This window comes from Parus major, unplaced genomic scaffold (genome assembly GCF_001522545.3).
Source record: "Parus major isolate Abel unplaced genomic scaffold, Parus_major1.1 Scaffold305, whole genome shotgun sequence".
Lineage (NCBI taxonomy): Eukaryota > Metazoa > Chordata > Aves > Passeriformes > Paridae > Parus > Parus major.
In genome coordinates, this window is record NW_015379274.1 from 127,490 (window position 1) to 143,793 (window position 16,304).

The 16,304-nt window shown below is 62.3% G+C and overlaps 1 protein-coding gene across 1 annotated transcript in view; it reads right to left on the bottom strand.

Annotated features, from left to right (window-relative positions):
• Positions 1-16,304, bottom strand: part of FLNC (filamin C) — a 27,825-nt gene that overhangs the window by 5,229 nt on the left and 6,292 nt on the right. The window contains exons 12-37 of the mRNA XM_015615974.1: positions 15,729-15,872; positions 14,901-15,024; positions 14,337-14,497; positions 14,111-14,201; positions 13,803-13,972; positions 13,103-13,220; positions 12,288-12,550; positions 11,330-11,927; positions 10,410-10,583; positions 9,775-9,937; positions 8,874-9,034; positions 7,996-8,163; positions 7,389-7,512; positions 7,138-7,294; positions 6,612-6,801; positions 6,110-6,133; positions 5,764-6,011; positions 4,973-5,060; positions 4,743-4,883; positions 4,369-4,497; positions 4,067-4,240; positions 3,344-3,505; positions 2,818-3,021; positions 1,991-2,143; positions 1,768-1,890; positions 707-967 (exon numbers count right to left, since the gene is read on the bottom strand). Coding sequence (XP_015471460.1) covers positions 707-967; positions 1,768-1,890; positions 1,991-2,143; positions 2,818-3,021; positions 3,344-3,505; positions 4,067-4,240; positions 4,369-4,497; positions 4,743-4,883; positions 4,973-5,060; positions 5,764-6,011; positions 6,110-6,133; positions 6,612-6,801; positions 7,138-7,294; positions 7,389-7,512; positions 7,996-8,163; positions 8,874-9,034; positions 9,775-9,937; positions 10,410-10,583; positions 11,330-11,927; positions 12,288-12,550; positions 13,103-13,220; positions 13,803-13,972; positions 14,111-14,201; positions 14,337-14,497; positions 14,901-15,024; positions 15,729-15,872 — 4,513 coding nt within the window. The remainder of the gene's footprint in view (positions 1-706; positions 968-1,767; positions 1,891-1,990; positions 2,144-2,817; positions 3,022-3,343; positions 3,506-4,066; positions 4,241-4,368; positions 4,498-4,742; positions 4,884-4,972; positions 5,061-5,763; positions 6,012-6,109; positions 6,134-6,611; positions 6,802-7,137; positions 7,295-7,388; positions 7,513-7,995; positions 8,164-8,873; positions 9,035-9,774; positions 9,938-10,409; positions 10,584-11,329; positions 11,928-12,287; positions 12,551-13,102; positions 13,221-13,802; positions 13,973-14,110; positions 14,202-14,336; positions 14,498-14,900; positions 15,025-15,728; positions 15,873-16,304) is intronic.

The following is a 16,304-nucleotide window of genomic DNA, read 5'->3' on the forward strand; positions in this document are numbered from 1 at the left end:
ATGCACCCGTGAGACTGCACACGCACGCTGAGCGCGCCCACAGCCCTTTGGGCTGAGCACACAGCCCTGTAAGCAACTGCTTGTGCAAAGAGCCAGCATTGCCCCCTGCCTCCGCACACCTCCCCGTGGGAAGGGCACCCCCCTTCATCACAGCAGCCCCCAGATGTGTGCCAGGGCGTCTGTCCCAGCTGTGTCCTGAGCACACACAGCCCTGAACAAGGGCACTCCTGTGGCAAGTGTGCCCAGCTCTCACACAAGCCCACTTGCCTGCACACCCAGCCCTTGTGCCAGCACGGTGCCCTGCCCACACACCTCATGCACCCCCAGCCCTCGTGCAAGCACAGCTCTGTGCAAACACACATTGGTACTCCAGAGCACCCAGTCCTTGAGCAAACACTTCCCTCATGCACACCCAGCCCCGGTGCAAACCCGGTGCCCGGCCCCAGAACACCAGCCCTGGTGCAAACCCGGTGCCCAGCCCCAGAACACCCAGCCCTGCTGCAAACCCGGTGCCCAGCCCCAGAACACCCAGCCCTGCTGCAAACGGCCCCCACGTGCAAGTGCACCAGCTGCTCGTGCAAGCACCGTGCCCTGCACACCCAGCCCTCAGGCACTCTTGCCCCTCGTGCACACCCAGGTCTTGTGCAGTCCCCCTTTGCTGCACACCCCCCTGCACACCCCCTACAGCCCCCGCTGCAGGACGCACCCTCGTGTGCGCGCGCGGGGGCTGCGAAGGCGCCGATGCCCTCGCGGGTCCCAAAGGCCCCGAAGGCACCGAAGGGCTCCGGGGGCGCACGGGGGAAGGCGCCGCCCACGCGGGTCGATTCTTCCACGTGCACCTCACGCGTGGTCTCGCCGCCACGCGTCTTGCTGATCTCAGTGCGCTCCGTGCGCGTGTACGTGTGGCTGCTGCGCGTGAACGTGCGCGTCAGCCGCTCCTGCGCCGACACCATCTGGAACCAGTTCCCTGGGGAACACCCCACGGGGACACAGAGGGACAGTGCAGACACGTGGGGACACGTGGGGACAACAGGGTGTGGGCACAGGTTGGGGGAATGAAAAGGGGTGCAGAGGGGTGATGGGGACACAGGAGGACACGGCCAGACACGGGGATGAATGGACACAGGGATGGATGCAGTGATGGGGAGGAGACGTGGATGGGTGGAGACACGGAGGGACGGAGACAAGGATGGACACAGGGATGTGTGTGAATCATGATGGGTGCAGACATGGGTGGGTAGTCACAGGGTTGGAAGTAGAGGATGGTGCAGGGAGGGGTGGACACGGGGATGGATGTAGCCATGGTTGCAGGGATGGATGGAGCCAAGGGTGGATGAAGCCAGAAATGGACACATGGACAGATGTGTGAATGGACACACAGACGGACATGTGGACGGAGGTATCAGTGGGTGGTAGCATGCACAGAGGGATGCATGGACACAGGCACACACGCAGAGGGACACAGACATGGACACAGACGCACAGAGGGGAGAGAAAGAAGGAAGGAGAAATCAGACTGGAGTGGCTGAGATGTGTCTCCATCCCCATGGCCCACAGAGCAGGAGAAGAAAGAGGATTAGGATGGAGAAGGGGGAAGAAGAGGAGGAAAAGGGGAGGATGAAGAGGAGGATGATGGAGGATGAAATATGGAGAAGGAAGAGGAAGAGGAGGAAAAGAGAAGGAGGAGGAGGAGAAGGAGGTGGGAGGAGGAGGAGAAGGAGGAGGTGGGAGGAGGAGGAGGAGAAGGAGGAGGAAGGCCAACCCTACCTGGGATTTTAAGGTTGAGGTCACAAGTGCTGCCAACAGTGGCGATGGAGGGTGCCTGTCGCCGGCGTGTGATGCTCTCCTTTATCCGCCCCTCACCAGTCACCTTCACCGTGAAGGGGCTCCCTGTGGGAGACAGTTACCTCAGGGACCTGTCACCCCCTGGGGGTCCTAGCACTCCTCTCCACCACAACCCTCTGTCCCCCCATGTTTCTCCAGACCCCACCTGGGACATGTTTGTCAGCAAACTTGATGTTGATGATGTAGTTGCCGGGCTCGGTGGGGCAGTAGGTGACTTTGCAGGTGCCATCCTCCATGTCCTCACAGTTGATGTCCACCTTGCTGGGGCCCTCAATGGACAGGCCCAGCCCGCCGTAACCTGGGGGGCCATGGGGACATGGTCAGAGGTGTCTCATGGAGGCTGCCCCTGTCCTGGTCACGGTCACACCAAGGCCACAAGCCCAAACTGTCCATGGTCACCACCCAATCCCAATCATCAGCCCCATCGTGGCCATGGCCGTGCCATGGTAACCATGGTATCACCCTCTTGGCTGCACCATGGGACACGGCCACCACTCTATCCTGGCAATGGTCACACCATGCCCATAATCATGGGCACCACCCCATCCTGTGTTTGCCACAGCCATGGCATGGCCTTAGCCACCTTCCACCTGGGCATTGGCTGTGCCATTACCATGGTCACCATCCCATTCAGATGATGGTCACACCATAGCCACCACCTCATCCTGTGCTGGCAGCAGCTTTAGCATGGCCATGGTCCTCAAATCATCCTGGCTACCACCACCACAGCCACCATCCAACCCCAGCCACAGGGACCATCCTGCCTTGGCCATGACCATCACCACCATGCCTTCCTGGCCACATGTAGCCTTGGCCACCATCACATGTGGCCATTGTACACCACAGCAATAACCATGGCCACCACCTCATCCTTGGGTGGCCATGACCAGCACATGGTCATGGCCATCACCCCATCCTGCCCTTAGCCATGGCTACCACCTCCCCCGCGGCCATCCCCCACCATGGCCTCACCAGCACTGCGTGTGTCCACGATGAACTCAGCCACCTCAAAGGTGTGGCCCTCCAGAAGCCCCTGGCCCCACACCTTGACCCGGCCGGCATCACCAATCTCTGACTGTCCCACCAGGATCTTGAAAGGGCTGTTGGTGACATGCTGCCCGCTCTTCCGCACACTCACCACGTGCTCGCCCACCTCCTTGGGTGTGAATGAGATGCCTGGGGAGGACAGAGTGGTCACACACCACCACCAGATTTGGCCACTACCCATGTACCATCCCCATCCCCATCCCCTAGCCACCACAACCAGCCCCTGGCCACCTCCATCAGCCCCTGGTCACCATCCAAGTCCCCTAACCATGGCCACCAGCCCCCTGCTGACCCAATGCCACAAGGTCACCCATCTCTGTGACCCCATAGCTTCACCGTTTCCTGTCCCAGCAAGTCCCCAGGTCCCACATCCTTCTCTCATGTGCCCGTTCTCCTGTGCCCACATCTGCATGTCCCTGTGTCCCCATAGTGTCCCCGTGTCCCTGCACACCGATGTGGCGGTTGGGCAGCCGCTTGAGCAAGCATGGCTCTTCGTTGCCCGAGGGTGCACGGATGGTAGCCGCCAACAGGCTCAGGTCTGTCTCTGCGATCTTCAGTGACACATCAGTTGAGGTGCCCACATTGAGCTGGGACGTGCGCATGGAGTCATCCCCTGCAGAGACACCATCAGCAGGGACATCAGCTCAAGGTGGATGACAAGATGGATAGGATCCCAGTGGTGATGGAACGGTATTCCCAAAGCCCCACAAGGTCCCAATGGACATATGGAGAGGGTCCCCAGAATCAGGGGTCACTCGAAGATGTGTGAATAGTGTCCTCAAAGCCATGGTCAGAGTCCCCACATGGTCTACATGGTCTTGTGATGGGGTGCTCAAAGCTCCATGACATCCCCATGCCTATGGGTTGGGGTCTCCAAGGCTTCACAGTGTCCCCAAGGCCATGGGAGGGGGAATCCTGGCGGCCAGGGTTGGACAAGAGACACCACAGCTGTCCCAATGGCCATGGGGCAAGTATGGCAATTAGCCCACAGGTGTCCCCATGACCCACCAGTGCCCCCATGGTCATACAAGTGCCCCCACAGCCTCCCAGGTGCCTTCATGGTCATGCCTCCACAGATGTCTCCATGGCCAACCAGGTGCCCCCATGGTCATGTGGAGATCCCAAAAACCCCCAGAACTTCCCCAGACCCCACTGTGCCCCCAGCCCATCTCACCAGTGATCTTGGCAGTGAAGGGGCTGCCCGGGATGTGTTTGTCGTCAAAGCGCACAATGATGCTGTAGTCACCAGGGGCCGTGGGCAGGTAGGACACGGTGCATGTCCCATCTTTGTTGTCCTGGCAGGTGATCTCCGCCTTGGAGGGACCTTCGACCGCTAGCGACAGCCCACCTGTAGGCACAGGGGCTGTCAGATGGTACCAGACAAGGGGCATCATGAGGCACCAGGGGTCTCCAGCCCCTCCTGGTGGCACTGGGGGGGTGCCCATGACCTCCCAGCCCCCTTTGGCCATCACTTACCCTCGCCAGCATCCTTGGTGACAATGGTGAATGTGCATGGCTTGTTGACCATCCCATGGCTCAGCCCAGGCCCATAGGCACTGACATGGCGTGGGTTGATGGCATCCACATAGAACTGAAGGGGACTCCCTGAGGACACAAGGGACAATGGTCAGAGACCCATGGGGACACCCCAACCTAAGGGTGACCAACCACGGACCCCACAGAGACAGTCCACAGGAACATTCCACACCATGGTGCATGCCTGATCCACTGGAGTCTAACCAGGGCAGAGTTGTATCAACCTTCCTCAGCCACCTCCCAGTGGCTCCCAGTGCCTCCCAGTGCCTCCCAGTGCCTCCCCAGTGCCTCCCCAGTGCCCCACAGTGGCTTACCAGGGATGTGGTTTCCATCATAGCGAATGTCCATCTCATGCAGCCCCTTCTCGGAGGGGGCGTAGTGCACTGTCACCGTCCCGTCCTTGTTGTCCGTGATGTTGGGCCGCGCTGTCTTCCCCGAGGGCATTCGCACCTCACCTGGGGGTATTTTGTCAGTGGAGGCACCAAGGGGCAGGGGGGTTGGTGCCTGAAGGGGTGGTCGCTGTCCCCACAACCCTGCACTGTACCTGTGATCTCACCCTTCTGCACCGTGAAGGGGATGACGAGGTTAAAGGGCCGGAGGTTCTCAGTGGTGGCTGGTGGCTCCTCTGTGGCCTGATCATGGGGCAGAGAGGGAGGGTGAAAACTTCATGATGGGGTCCCAGCCCCAACGTGGCCATAGAGGGGATATAAGAACCCCCATGGTGGGCTCCCGGCCCTGTGATGACCCTCATGACCTCCAAACCCCATCATGTCCACCGTGATCCCAACCTCCAACACCACAACCCTGGCCCCACGGTGCCCACCATGGTCTCCCAACTCTCTCAGCTCCATGATGGACACCATTGTCCTGACACTGCCCCACTATGGTCCCCCAATTCCGTAACTCCCTTCATGGTCACCCAACCCTGCAGTGCCCATTGTGCTCTCCACGCTGACGCTACTCTCTGTCCCTTGGTGTCCACCATGGCCCCAGTCCTCTGTCTGTTGGTGCCTACCACAACGTTCCAACCCCACCATGGTTTCCCTACTCCATGATGTCAACCTGGTGTTCAAAATCTGTCCCATTGTTCCCTCGGCTCTTTGCCCCTTGGATCCAACACAGTTTCCCAATCCCACCACCCCGCCTCTCTGCCTCACAGCACCCACCACGATCATCTGACCCCACGGTGCCCATCATAGTCCCAGCTCTCTGCCTCATGGCACCCACTATGGTCTCCCAATTCCACACTTCCCACACCATGGTGTCCCAAAGTCTGATCCATGGTGCTCATCACAACCCCCAGACTCACAGTGCCCGCCCCAGTGCCCCACCCACCATGACATGGAAGGGGCTGTTAGGGACGTGCTCCCCGCCAAAGCGGATGGTGATGACGTATTTGCCAGGCTCGGGTGCAGTGTAGAAGATGTCAAAAGTGCCATCGTGGTTTTCCACCACATCCACGTCCAGCTCAGCACCATCAGGCGTTGACACCTTGCAGGTGACCTTGCCCTGTCCCGCTGCCTTTGCATCCACAGTGATCACGGTCTCCTCCCCGATCTGGATCGTGGGGCCCAGACAGGCACCTGCAGGGGAGGGTGGGGTCAGGACCATGGGGGGACTCCAAACCTATCCCCCAACTGCCTCCTCCCAGCCCCCCAACTGCCCCCCTGGCACCACTTACCCAGTCCATGGCCCCCAATGGATACTGCAAGAAAGACCAGGGAGAGCGGTGAGAAGGGGTTGGGGGGCTGGCTGGGGGGCCGGGGGCGCCGAGGGGGCCAGGGGGCTCCGGGGGGGCCGGCACATCCTGTCCTGGGGGCACCCGCTCACCCCCACTGTGCCATGGGGCAGGTCTGGGGGCAGTGGGAGAGGTGCTGAGGGGCAGCAGTGGGGCAGTGGGTGTGCTGGGGGGCAGCCACGGGGTGCCGGGGGGTAAGGCAGGGGTGTCTGGGGTGGGTGCTGTGGGACAGCAAAGGGACACTGTGGCTCAGCATATGGATGTTGTGGGGTAGGAGGGGATGCCATGGGGCAGGAGGGTCACTGTGGGGCAGGGAGGAGTGGGGGGGGGGCAGCGAGGGGACATCGTGGGGCAGTGAGGGGGTGCTGTGGGTCAGCAAGGGGATGCCATGGGCCAGCAAGGGAATGACATAGGTCAGCATAAGGACACTGGGGGGCAGCCCCACCTGTGACGAGGCACTTGCTGGCATCGCCAGAGGGCACGGCGAGGACACGGAAGGGCGATGCAGGGATCTCGTCGCCCCCATACTTGACAGTGCTGGTGTAGCGCCCGGGCACATCGGGCACGTAGGACACTGTGTAGGTGCCGTCCCCATTGTCCCGGATTGACGCCTTCTTGGGCTGCCCCTCGGGGTCCTGCAGGCAACCCCCATCAGTGCCCTGTGCTGGGGGCACCCCATGGGGCTCAGCACCCCAGGATGTGGGGGAAAGGACACCCTGTGGGGCTCAGCACCCCAGGATGTGGGGGAAAGGACACCCTGTGGGGCTCAGCACCCCAGGATGTGGGGGAAAGGACACCCTGTGGGGCTCAGCACCCCAGGATGTGGGGGAAAGGACACCCTGTGGGGCTCAGCACCCCATGACTCCCCCCTGCACTAACCAGGATCTGGAGTGTGAGCAGCCCTTCACCCATCCTCAGTGTGTCCCCCCACGACCCTCACACTTCCCCATGTTTCCCCCTCACGCACTGACCAGAATCTGCACCGTGAGCAATCCCTCGCCAGCATCACGAGCGTCAATGGTGAATTCCACGGGGAGGCTGGCAGGAATCCCTCCCGCGCTCAGCCCGGGGCCACTTGCCCGCACCTTGCTGGCATCGTGGGTGGGCAGCGCCGTCACTTTGAAGGGGCTGGGGGAAGCAGGGAGTCAGGAGAGTGCCATGATCTCCAGGTTGTGTGGGGACCCTGTGTCCCCCCTCTACCCACCCGAGGTAGGGGTCTCACCTGCGTGGCACCTCCTGCCCCCCGTACTTGACAGACACGGTGTAGGGCCCATCAGTGGCCGGGGTGTAGGTGACCTTGTGGGTGCCATCACCATTGTCTCGGATCTCCACTGGCTCCGGCAGCCCTGTGGGGCGGTGGGACATGTGGGGTGGGGACATGTGAGGCAGGGGGACATGTGGGACAGGAGGACATGGAGGGTATAGAGCAGCATGTAGGGCACAACCTCCCTGGGCAGGGAACTCCATGGAGAAGGACACCCTGTGGATCTGAGTACCCATGGGGAGGGCACTCCATGAAGCTGGACACCCTATGAAGAAGGGCGTCCATGGGGCTGGACGTCCTGTAGGGTAGGACACCCTATGGAGCAGGACATCCATAGGTAGGACACCCTATGTAACAGAGAAGGACACTCTATGGAACAGGGCATCCATGGTGCTGGACAAGCCATGAGGCAGGACATCCCAGGGGGCAGGACTCTCTGCAGACCATGGGATCCAAGGGGCAGGACATCCCATTATGAAATAGGACATTTATAAGGCAGGACACCCCAGAGGGCAGGACACACCACAAGACACAGGCCACTGCTGCCCGCTGTGTCCCCACTTACCAGTGGGCCCCAGCAGCGTCACCTCAAGGGCTGCATGTCCTGCGGCACTCACGTCCACGGTGAAGCTCTGGGGCAACCGCGCTCGGACGCTGGGACCCAGCCCTGGCCCTGAGCACGTCACCTTTGAGGCATCCACAGCATCCCGCACTCGCACCCGGAACGGGCTCCCTGTGTGGAGAAGGGGTCAGTGCGTGATGGGGCAGGGTGGGGCAGCGACGGGCGCAGTGTGGCCACTGCCAATGTGAGCGCAGGGTCATGATGGGAATGGGGTCTCTGTGGGGATGGGGTCAGCATGAGGACAAGGTCAACATGGTCATGAGGTCAGCAGGGGCACAGGGACACCATGGCCATAGAGCTGGAATGTCCATCATGTGCATGGGCACTTTGTGGGGCCAGTGTGCTCATAAGGGGTCAACACATCCATAGGATCAGCATGGCTATGGGTTCAAAATGGGCATGGGGACAACATGATCATGAGGTCAGCATGGTCATGGGGTCAATGTGAGCCATGAGGACAGCATGACTGCATGGCCAAAGGGTCAGTGTGGGGAAGGGCTCAATATGGGCATGAGCACAGTGTGGGGTCACCATTGTCATGGGGTCAACATGTCCATACAGTCAGCATTGGAACAAGGACAACATGGTCATGGAATAGTTTGGGCAAAGGCTCCACATGGGGTCAACGTGGCCATGGGTCAGTGTGACCATGGGGTCAGTGTGGCCATGGGGGTACCAAAGCCATGGCCATGGGGACAGCACAGGCAGGGGACAGCTTGGCTGTGGGGCCACCATGGGTGGCGTCACCGCAAGGAAGCCCTGTGACCCACAGATGACAATCAGGACACCTCCCCGCACCCCGTCCCTGTGTCCCCCCGCACCAGGGATGGGGTGGCCGCCGAAGGTGATGTTGACGTCGTAGTCACCAGGCGTGAAGGGGACATACTCCACTGCGCAGCTCCCGTCCTTGTTGTCCTTGCAGGACATCTTTGCCTCCGAGGGACCCTCAATGGCCAGGCCCAATCCCCCAGTGCCTGCACCCCTGGAGATATGCCACCACTCAGAGAAGTGACACAGGCATGGTGGGGCCAGGGGGAACAACAGCCATAGTGGGGAGACAGAGGTGCCACCTCCATGGCAGGGGGAAGGAGCTGCCACCTCCCTGGCAGAGGTGGCACCTCCATGGCAAGGGGACAGATGCCATCCTCATGACATGGGATGGGTTCAGCACTTTCATGGCAGGGGGTGGAGATGCTGTTTGGTGACATGGGATGGAGGTGGTACATCCATGGGAAAGGACTCAGGTGGTAGAGGATGCGAGAGGTTGGACCTCTGGCAGAACACGGAGATGCCAGAGTGGTGGCACCGGATGGAGATGGCGGGTTGGTGACGAGGGATAGAGGTGGGACATGCAAATAAAGGGCACAGGCCCAAGAGGATAACGGTGACACTTCTATGATCAGGGATGGAGATGGTGGGTTGGGGGCTTGGGATAGAAGTGATATCTCTGATCCATGGTGCTCATCACAATCCCCCCAGACTCACAGTGCCCCCCCCGCACCATGGTGGGCACTGTGGGAATGGGTGTGGGAATGGAGGGACTCAGGGTTTGTGTCCATCTGCTCTCCACACTGAAGCAGGGGGCCGTGCCCACCCCAAAGCCCCCAACATGGACAGCATGAGGGGGTCGGTGCGTGTGGAATAGGGCTCGGGCAGGGGATTTGGAGGCATTGGGGGTCTTCGGGGAGAAGGGTTGGATTGGGGTAGGGGGTCAGTGCCCACCTGGTCTCCACAGTGAAGTGGTTGGCCGTGCCCACCAGGCCGCCCTCCAGGCCAGGGCCGTGCGCCCGAACACGTGTGGGGTCACAGCCCTCGGCCACCCCCACACGGAATGGGCTCTTGGGGACTGCCACGTCATCATATGTCACCTCCACCAGATGCAGCCCTGTGACAGGGACACCATCACACACTGCCCAAGGAGGGGGCACAAGGGGTCTGTGGGGTGGGGATTCTCAAGGAATTTTGGGGGTCCCTGGGTGGGGTTTTAGGGCAAGGCTGGGAGTCCCTGGTTGGGATCTGGGGGTGTCTCAGGGGGGCTTAGGGGTTTCTGGTTCTGGAGAATCAGGGGGAATTGAAGGGGGTCCCCACTTGGATGTGGTATGAGAAGGTCCCTCATGAGGGATGGAGGATGCCTGGCCAGGACTTGGGGTCCCAGGGGAATGCTGGAGTCCGGTGGGGGAGCAGAGTCCCTGGGAGAGCTCATGGTCCCTGGAGGTTCCTGGGGTGTGTTGGTGTTCCCTGGGGGCTGGGGGTCCCTAGGGGTTTGGGAGTTCCCTGGGTATGTCTGTGTTCTCTAGGAGGGCCTAGGGGTCCCCAGGGGTGCTGGAGTTCCCAGGGGGGTTGTGGGGGTCCCTCACCCTCCTCGAAGGGTGTGTACTCCACGCGGTAGGTGCCATCGCCAAGGTCGGTGACGAAGGTGTCGATGGGGGTCCCGGAGGGGTTCAGCACCCGTGCACGGATGTGGGGTCCCCCGGTGGGGGCCAGCGCCCGCGCATCCACCGTGAACTCAGTGCCCACCTCCCGCAGCACCCCTGAGGGGTACAGAGGGGTCAAGGGGACCCAGAGTTCACCTGGGAGTCCCTTGCAGCAGCCTGTGACAGCCCATGGCCCCCTTGGCACACACAGGGGCTTCAAGGGGGAACTGGCACAGCCTTGGGGTCCCACCCCACACCCCCTGCACCCCCAGAACTTCCCCCCAGGAATGAGAGGAAAACCACAGGGACCCCTGAGTACTGGTGGGGGACAGGGGGACAAGGGGAAGAGAGATGAGTGGGGTGCCCAGGAGAGCCCCCATTAGAGGGAATTCCCATGGGGAGGAGATGTTGGTGAGCATGGGAGAGTCCATTGCCTCGGGGTCATCCCTGCAAGTGGGAGGTGCCCATGGAGGGATGTCCACAGGATGCCCAGAGACTCTCCACATGGGAAGGGCTGAACATGGGGTGCCCATGGGGAGGGGATGCCCATGGAGTCGGAATGTCTGTGAGTGGGAATGTCTATAGAGAGGGGGTACCCACAGGGATGGGATGCCCGTGGGGATGCTCATAGAGGGGAGACGCCTGTGGTGGTGTCCACAGGGGTACCCAGGAGGAAGAGATGCCCACAGGGATGGGATGCCCGTGGGGATGCTCATAGAGGGGAGACGCCTGTGGTGGTGTCCACAGGGGTACCCAGGAGGAAGAGATGCCCACAGGGATGGGATGCCCCCGGGGAGAAGGAGATCCCCACCCAAGGGAAGGAGGTGCCTTGGTGAGCAGCCCCTGCATGGCCACTCCCTCACCTCGCGGCTCCACGCCTTTGCCGTAGACCTTGACGCTGCTGGTGTCGATGGCTGGGTCAACAGTGACACGCACGGGGCAGTTGGGGACCGGGAGGCCGCCGTAGTTGATGGTGATGGTGTAGGCGCCGGCACAGGCTGGAGTGTAGGTGATGGCATAGGTGCCGTCACGATTGTTCTGCACCAGCACCTCAGCCTTGACGCCGGCCTCGGAGCGGATCTCGATGGTGAGCTCGGCCTCTCCGGCCTGCGAGCAGTCCACGGAGAAGACAGCGGCCTCGCCGGCACGGCCGCGCTCCAACCCCGGCCCCGACGCTGTCACTTTGGCCGGGTCGAAGGGCGCCGTGACCGCAGCCGTGAAGGGGCTGCCCGGGATGTGGTGGCCAGCGAAGAGGATGTTGATGTGGTACTCTCCAGGTGCCGTGGGCAGGTAGGACACAGCACAGGAGCCATCCCCGTTGTCCTGGCACTCAATCTTGGCCTCGCAGGGCCCCTCCACTGTCAGCCCCAGCCCCCCGCTGCCCGCGCCTTGCGTGGCAATGGAGAAGGGCGCTGGGACCCCGACACGGCCGCCCTTCAGCCCCGGCCCTGAGGCCACCACCTGCAGGCACAGTGACACATGGGGGTCAGGGGGAACACGGGGACGGGTGGAGGGCAAGAGTGACACAGGGACAGCTAGGGGTCAGGGGACATAGGGACACGGGGCGGGCAAGGGGGATGTGTGGCCCCATGTGACTGCCCTGTAGCCCCAGCCCCAAGGCCACCACCTGTTCTCAGGTCAGGACAGGGACACGCAGGGGTCGGGGAGACATGCAGAGGTTATGGGGGCATAGGCACAGGTGGGGTTTGTGAACAGCACATGGGGCACAGGAGGGACACACAGGGATTGGGACACACAGGGATTGGGACACACAGGGATTGGGACACACACACCCCTGTTGCACACATGTGCCACGCTCACCTTGGAGGGGTCAGGGGGCAGCAGAGCCTCCACAGGGAAGGGGCTGCCTGGAACCGGGTGCCCATCGTAGGTGACCTCGACACGGTGGGGCCCCTCCTCGGGGGGCGTGAAGGTGACAGGGTGGGGGCCTCCGGGGGGCGCAGGCCCCACTGTGCAGGGCACGGGGCGCCGCGAGGGGCCCGTCACCTTCACCTCCAGTTGCCCCTGGCCTCCTGCACCCTGTGCCTCCACCTGGAACTCCTGCACCTGCCCCACTTCCGCCTCTGCAGGGGAGCGGGGGGTCAGAGGGGCACCTCACACCCTGAGGTGTCCCTAGACTGATGGAGAATCTGGGGGGGGATGTCTGTCCCAGGGTGTGTCACCTCCCCCATACCCAGGGTATTGTTTGCCCACAGGGTGTGTGTTCCCCCATTCCCCCCCCGTGCCCATCCCTCATACCCTGCTTGCTCCCCTACACGAGCGGTCCCAAACCTCTCCTACGAGGGTGCCCCCGACCCACCCTTGGGGCCCCGAGCTGCACCCCACAACCAGGGTGTGCATCCCCCTACACACACAGTGTCCATGCCCTCAGGTGTTCTCACCCCATGCTGAACCCCACACCCAAGAATGCCCTCCCCTGGAACGCCCCCACATTTAGAGCGTCCCCCCAAGGGAAGCTGATCCCCTCACCCAGGTGTCCCCTCCAAGGTCATTTCCCCCAGGGTGCTCCCAATGCTCGAGTGTCCCTGCCAGGGCCTGCCCCCCACTCCACACCACATGCAGGGTGCTCCCCTCCCTCGGGGTCCCCCCAGCATCGCCCCAGTGCTGCCACTCACTGCTGTTGAGCCCCTGCACCTTGACCTTGCCCAGCTGCAGGGGCGGAGCCACAGTGACGGGGAAGGGGCTCTTGGGGATGGGGTCCCCTCCATAGGTGACCACCACAGACAGGGGGCCCTGCAGGAACAACTCGACTTCAGGGTGGTGCCAGGGGACCCCCACACAATGCCCAGTCATGGGGCAGAGGGCAGACACCCACGGGACAGCGCTGGGGGATTCAAAGGGGCTACCAGGGGACACACAGCCGTAAGGCTGGGGGCTTGGGGGTCACCCACGGCTGCTGGGGTGGGGGAAGTCCCAGGGATGGGGGGAACCCGTGGATCTGGGGGCACCCTGGGTAGACAGATACACATGTTGGGCTGAAGCTGCCCCAAGGGGGTCCCACAGAGGTGGGGTGTCCACGGTGATGGGGGGATGTTCATAGGGGTGGGGTGCCAGGAGCTGGGGTGCTCGTGGGGTGCCAGGAGCTGGGAGTACCTATGGGAAAGGGGTGCTCATGGGGGTGCCCTTATACACTCGGCTGTATGGGTGGATGTCCTTGGGGGAGCCCAGGGAATGGGGTGTCAATGAGAGGGCCCCTCTTGGGTACCCCACGGGCTGGGGAGCCCCTGTATGTTTGGGATCCCCTCATGGGTTGAGCCTGGGGGTTGGGGTGCCCAGAATGGATGTTCCCATGGGTCAGGGTGCCCCAGCACGCACCTGCTGCAGCGGGGTGTACTTGACCGTGTAGGAATAGTCATGATTGTCGATGACCTCGAAGTCAGCGACAGCTGGGCCAGGCCCCGTCCCCACGAACCGCACGTCCAGGGGGGCCTTCCCCGCCCCCCGCGTCTGCACGCGGAAGTGGGTGGGGGTCCCCACCTCCACCCCTGCACAACATGATCAGGTCACTGCAGGACCCACGGCACTCACAGTCACTGCAGGACCCACGGCACTCGCAGTCACTGCCCCACAGCACCCATCGCTCCCACCCCAGGTCCCCCATCCCCACCCCACTGGCCCCTCACCTGTCCGGCTGAGCCCAGGTCCCTCGGCTTTGACCTTGGTGGCGTCATGGGATGGGTCCACCTTGATGCGGAAGGGGCTGGACGGGATCTCCTGGCGATCAAAACCGGGGCCCAGTGACATGGGGGCACCACAGAGTTAAAGCCCCAGCCCCACCTGGCCGCTGGGGACACCCCACAGAGCGGGGGACGGACCCCTGGGGATGTGGGGCAGTCCCAGAACCCTGACCTGGTTGGCAAAGAGCACCATGATGGTGTAGAGCCCTGCACCCGGCGCTGTGTACTTGACCGTGAAGGTGTCATTGTCATTCTTAATGATGTCAAAGTCGATGTCAGCCTCGAGCGGCCCCACCACTCCTGGGGCGCACTTGATGCCAATGCTGACGTCACCTGTGGGGGTGGCTGTGTCAGTGGCCCCCATTCCCCAGGGCTACGCTGAGGAGTGGCACATGGGGCAGGGGGCTGGATAAGGACTGGAGATGATGGACAGGATCAGGGTTGATGGACCAAGATCAGAGATAATGGACCAGGGATGGGATGCAGGAATAGGGATGCAGGCCCAGGAATCCTGGACCAGGAGCAGGGATGCAGGATCAGGGCTGTTGGACCAGGGATGTAAGACCAGGACCAGAACTGATGGGCCCAGAATGAAAGACCCTTGATCCAGGGATGATGAGCAGGACTGGTGGTAATGGTCCAGGACCAGGGGTGCAGGAGCAGGGGTGATGGCCCAGGGACACAGGCCTCATGCCCACAGAGGAGTTCCCAGGGTGTCCCCCACCACAGCACCCACCCTGTCCAGCCTCACTGCAGTCCACGGTGAAGTAGGTGGGCTCGTTGGCCTTCAGCCCTGTCTTCTCCACACCTGGCCCATGCACCTTCACCCTGCTGGGGTGGCTCCCCTCGCCCACGCTCACCTGAGGGCCCACAGTGTCACGTGGGGCAGGGGCATGGACCCCTCTTTCCCCGGCACCCCATGGGACTGGGACCTCCAACCCTGCCTCTGGCACCCCGCCTCCATCCAACCGCTCCAAAGACTCCCATCCCCAGCACTTCTTGGGACCCCCAACCCTACCCCAGCACCCCATAGGTCTGGGACCTCCATGTCCACATCCAGCACTCCATGGGACCCCCATCTCTCTCCACATCACCCCATGGGCCCCACATCTCTCTCCACATCACCCCTTGGGCCCCACATCTCCCTCCACATCACCCCATGGGACCCCCATCTTCCTCCACATCACCCCATGGGACCCCCATCTCCCTCCACATCACCCCATGGGCCCCACATCTCCCTCCACATCACCCCATGGGACCCCCATCTCCCTCCACATCACCCCATGGGACCCACATCTCCCTCCACATCACCCCATGGGACCCCCATCTCCCTCCACATCACCCCATGGGACCCCCATCTCCCTCCACATCACCCCATGGGACCCCCATCTCCCTCCACATCACCCCATGGGCTCCCAGCCCCACCCAGGCCCCCATCCCCATGGGACTCCCATGCCCCACATCTGTCTTCTTAACACCCTCCATGATTAACACCCCCTTCCTGCACCTCCTGGGACCTCCCCATGGCCACCCCAGCACCCCATGGGCCCCCTGTGACACCCACACGGAAGGGGCTGTTGGGGGTGTTGACCCCCCCCCAGGCGACGATGACTGTGTGCTTCATGGCTTTGGTGGGGACGTAGACACAGTGGAAGGTGCCATCACCGTTGTCCTTCACCTTAATGTCAATAGGGAAGCCCTCGGCGTCCTGTGAGCAGCAGAGGGAGGTGAGGGAGCCCAGCGGCACTCAGTGCTGGCCAATGGCACCCAACGGCACCCAACGGCACTCAGTGCTGGCCAATGGCACCCAACGGCACTCAGTGCTGGCCAATGGCACCCAACGGCACTCAGTGCTGGCCAATGGCACCCAATGGCACTCAGTGCTGGCCAATGGCACCCAATGGCACCCAGCGGCACTCAGTGCTGGCCAATGGCACCCAACGGCACCCAACGGCACTCAGTGCTGGCCAATGGCACCCAATGGCACTCAGTGCTGGCCAATGGCACCCAATGGCACCCAGTGCTGGCCAATGGCACCCAATGGCACTCAGTGTTGGCCAATGGCACCCAACGGCACTCAGTGCTGGCCAATGGCACCCAACGGCACTCAGTGCTGGCCAATGGCACCCAATGGCACCCA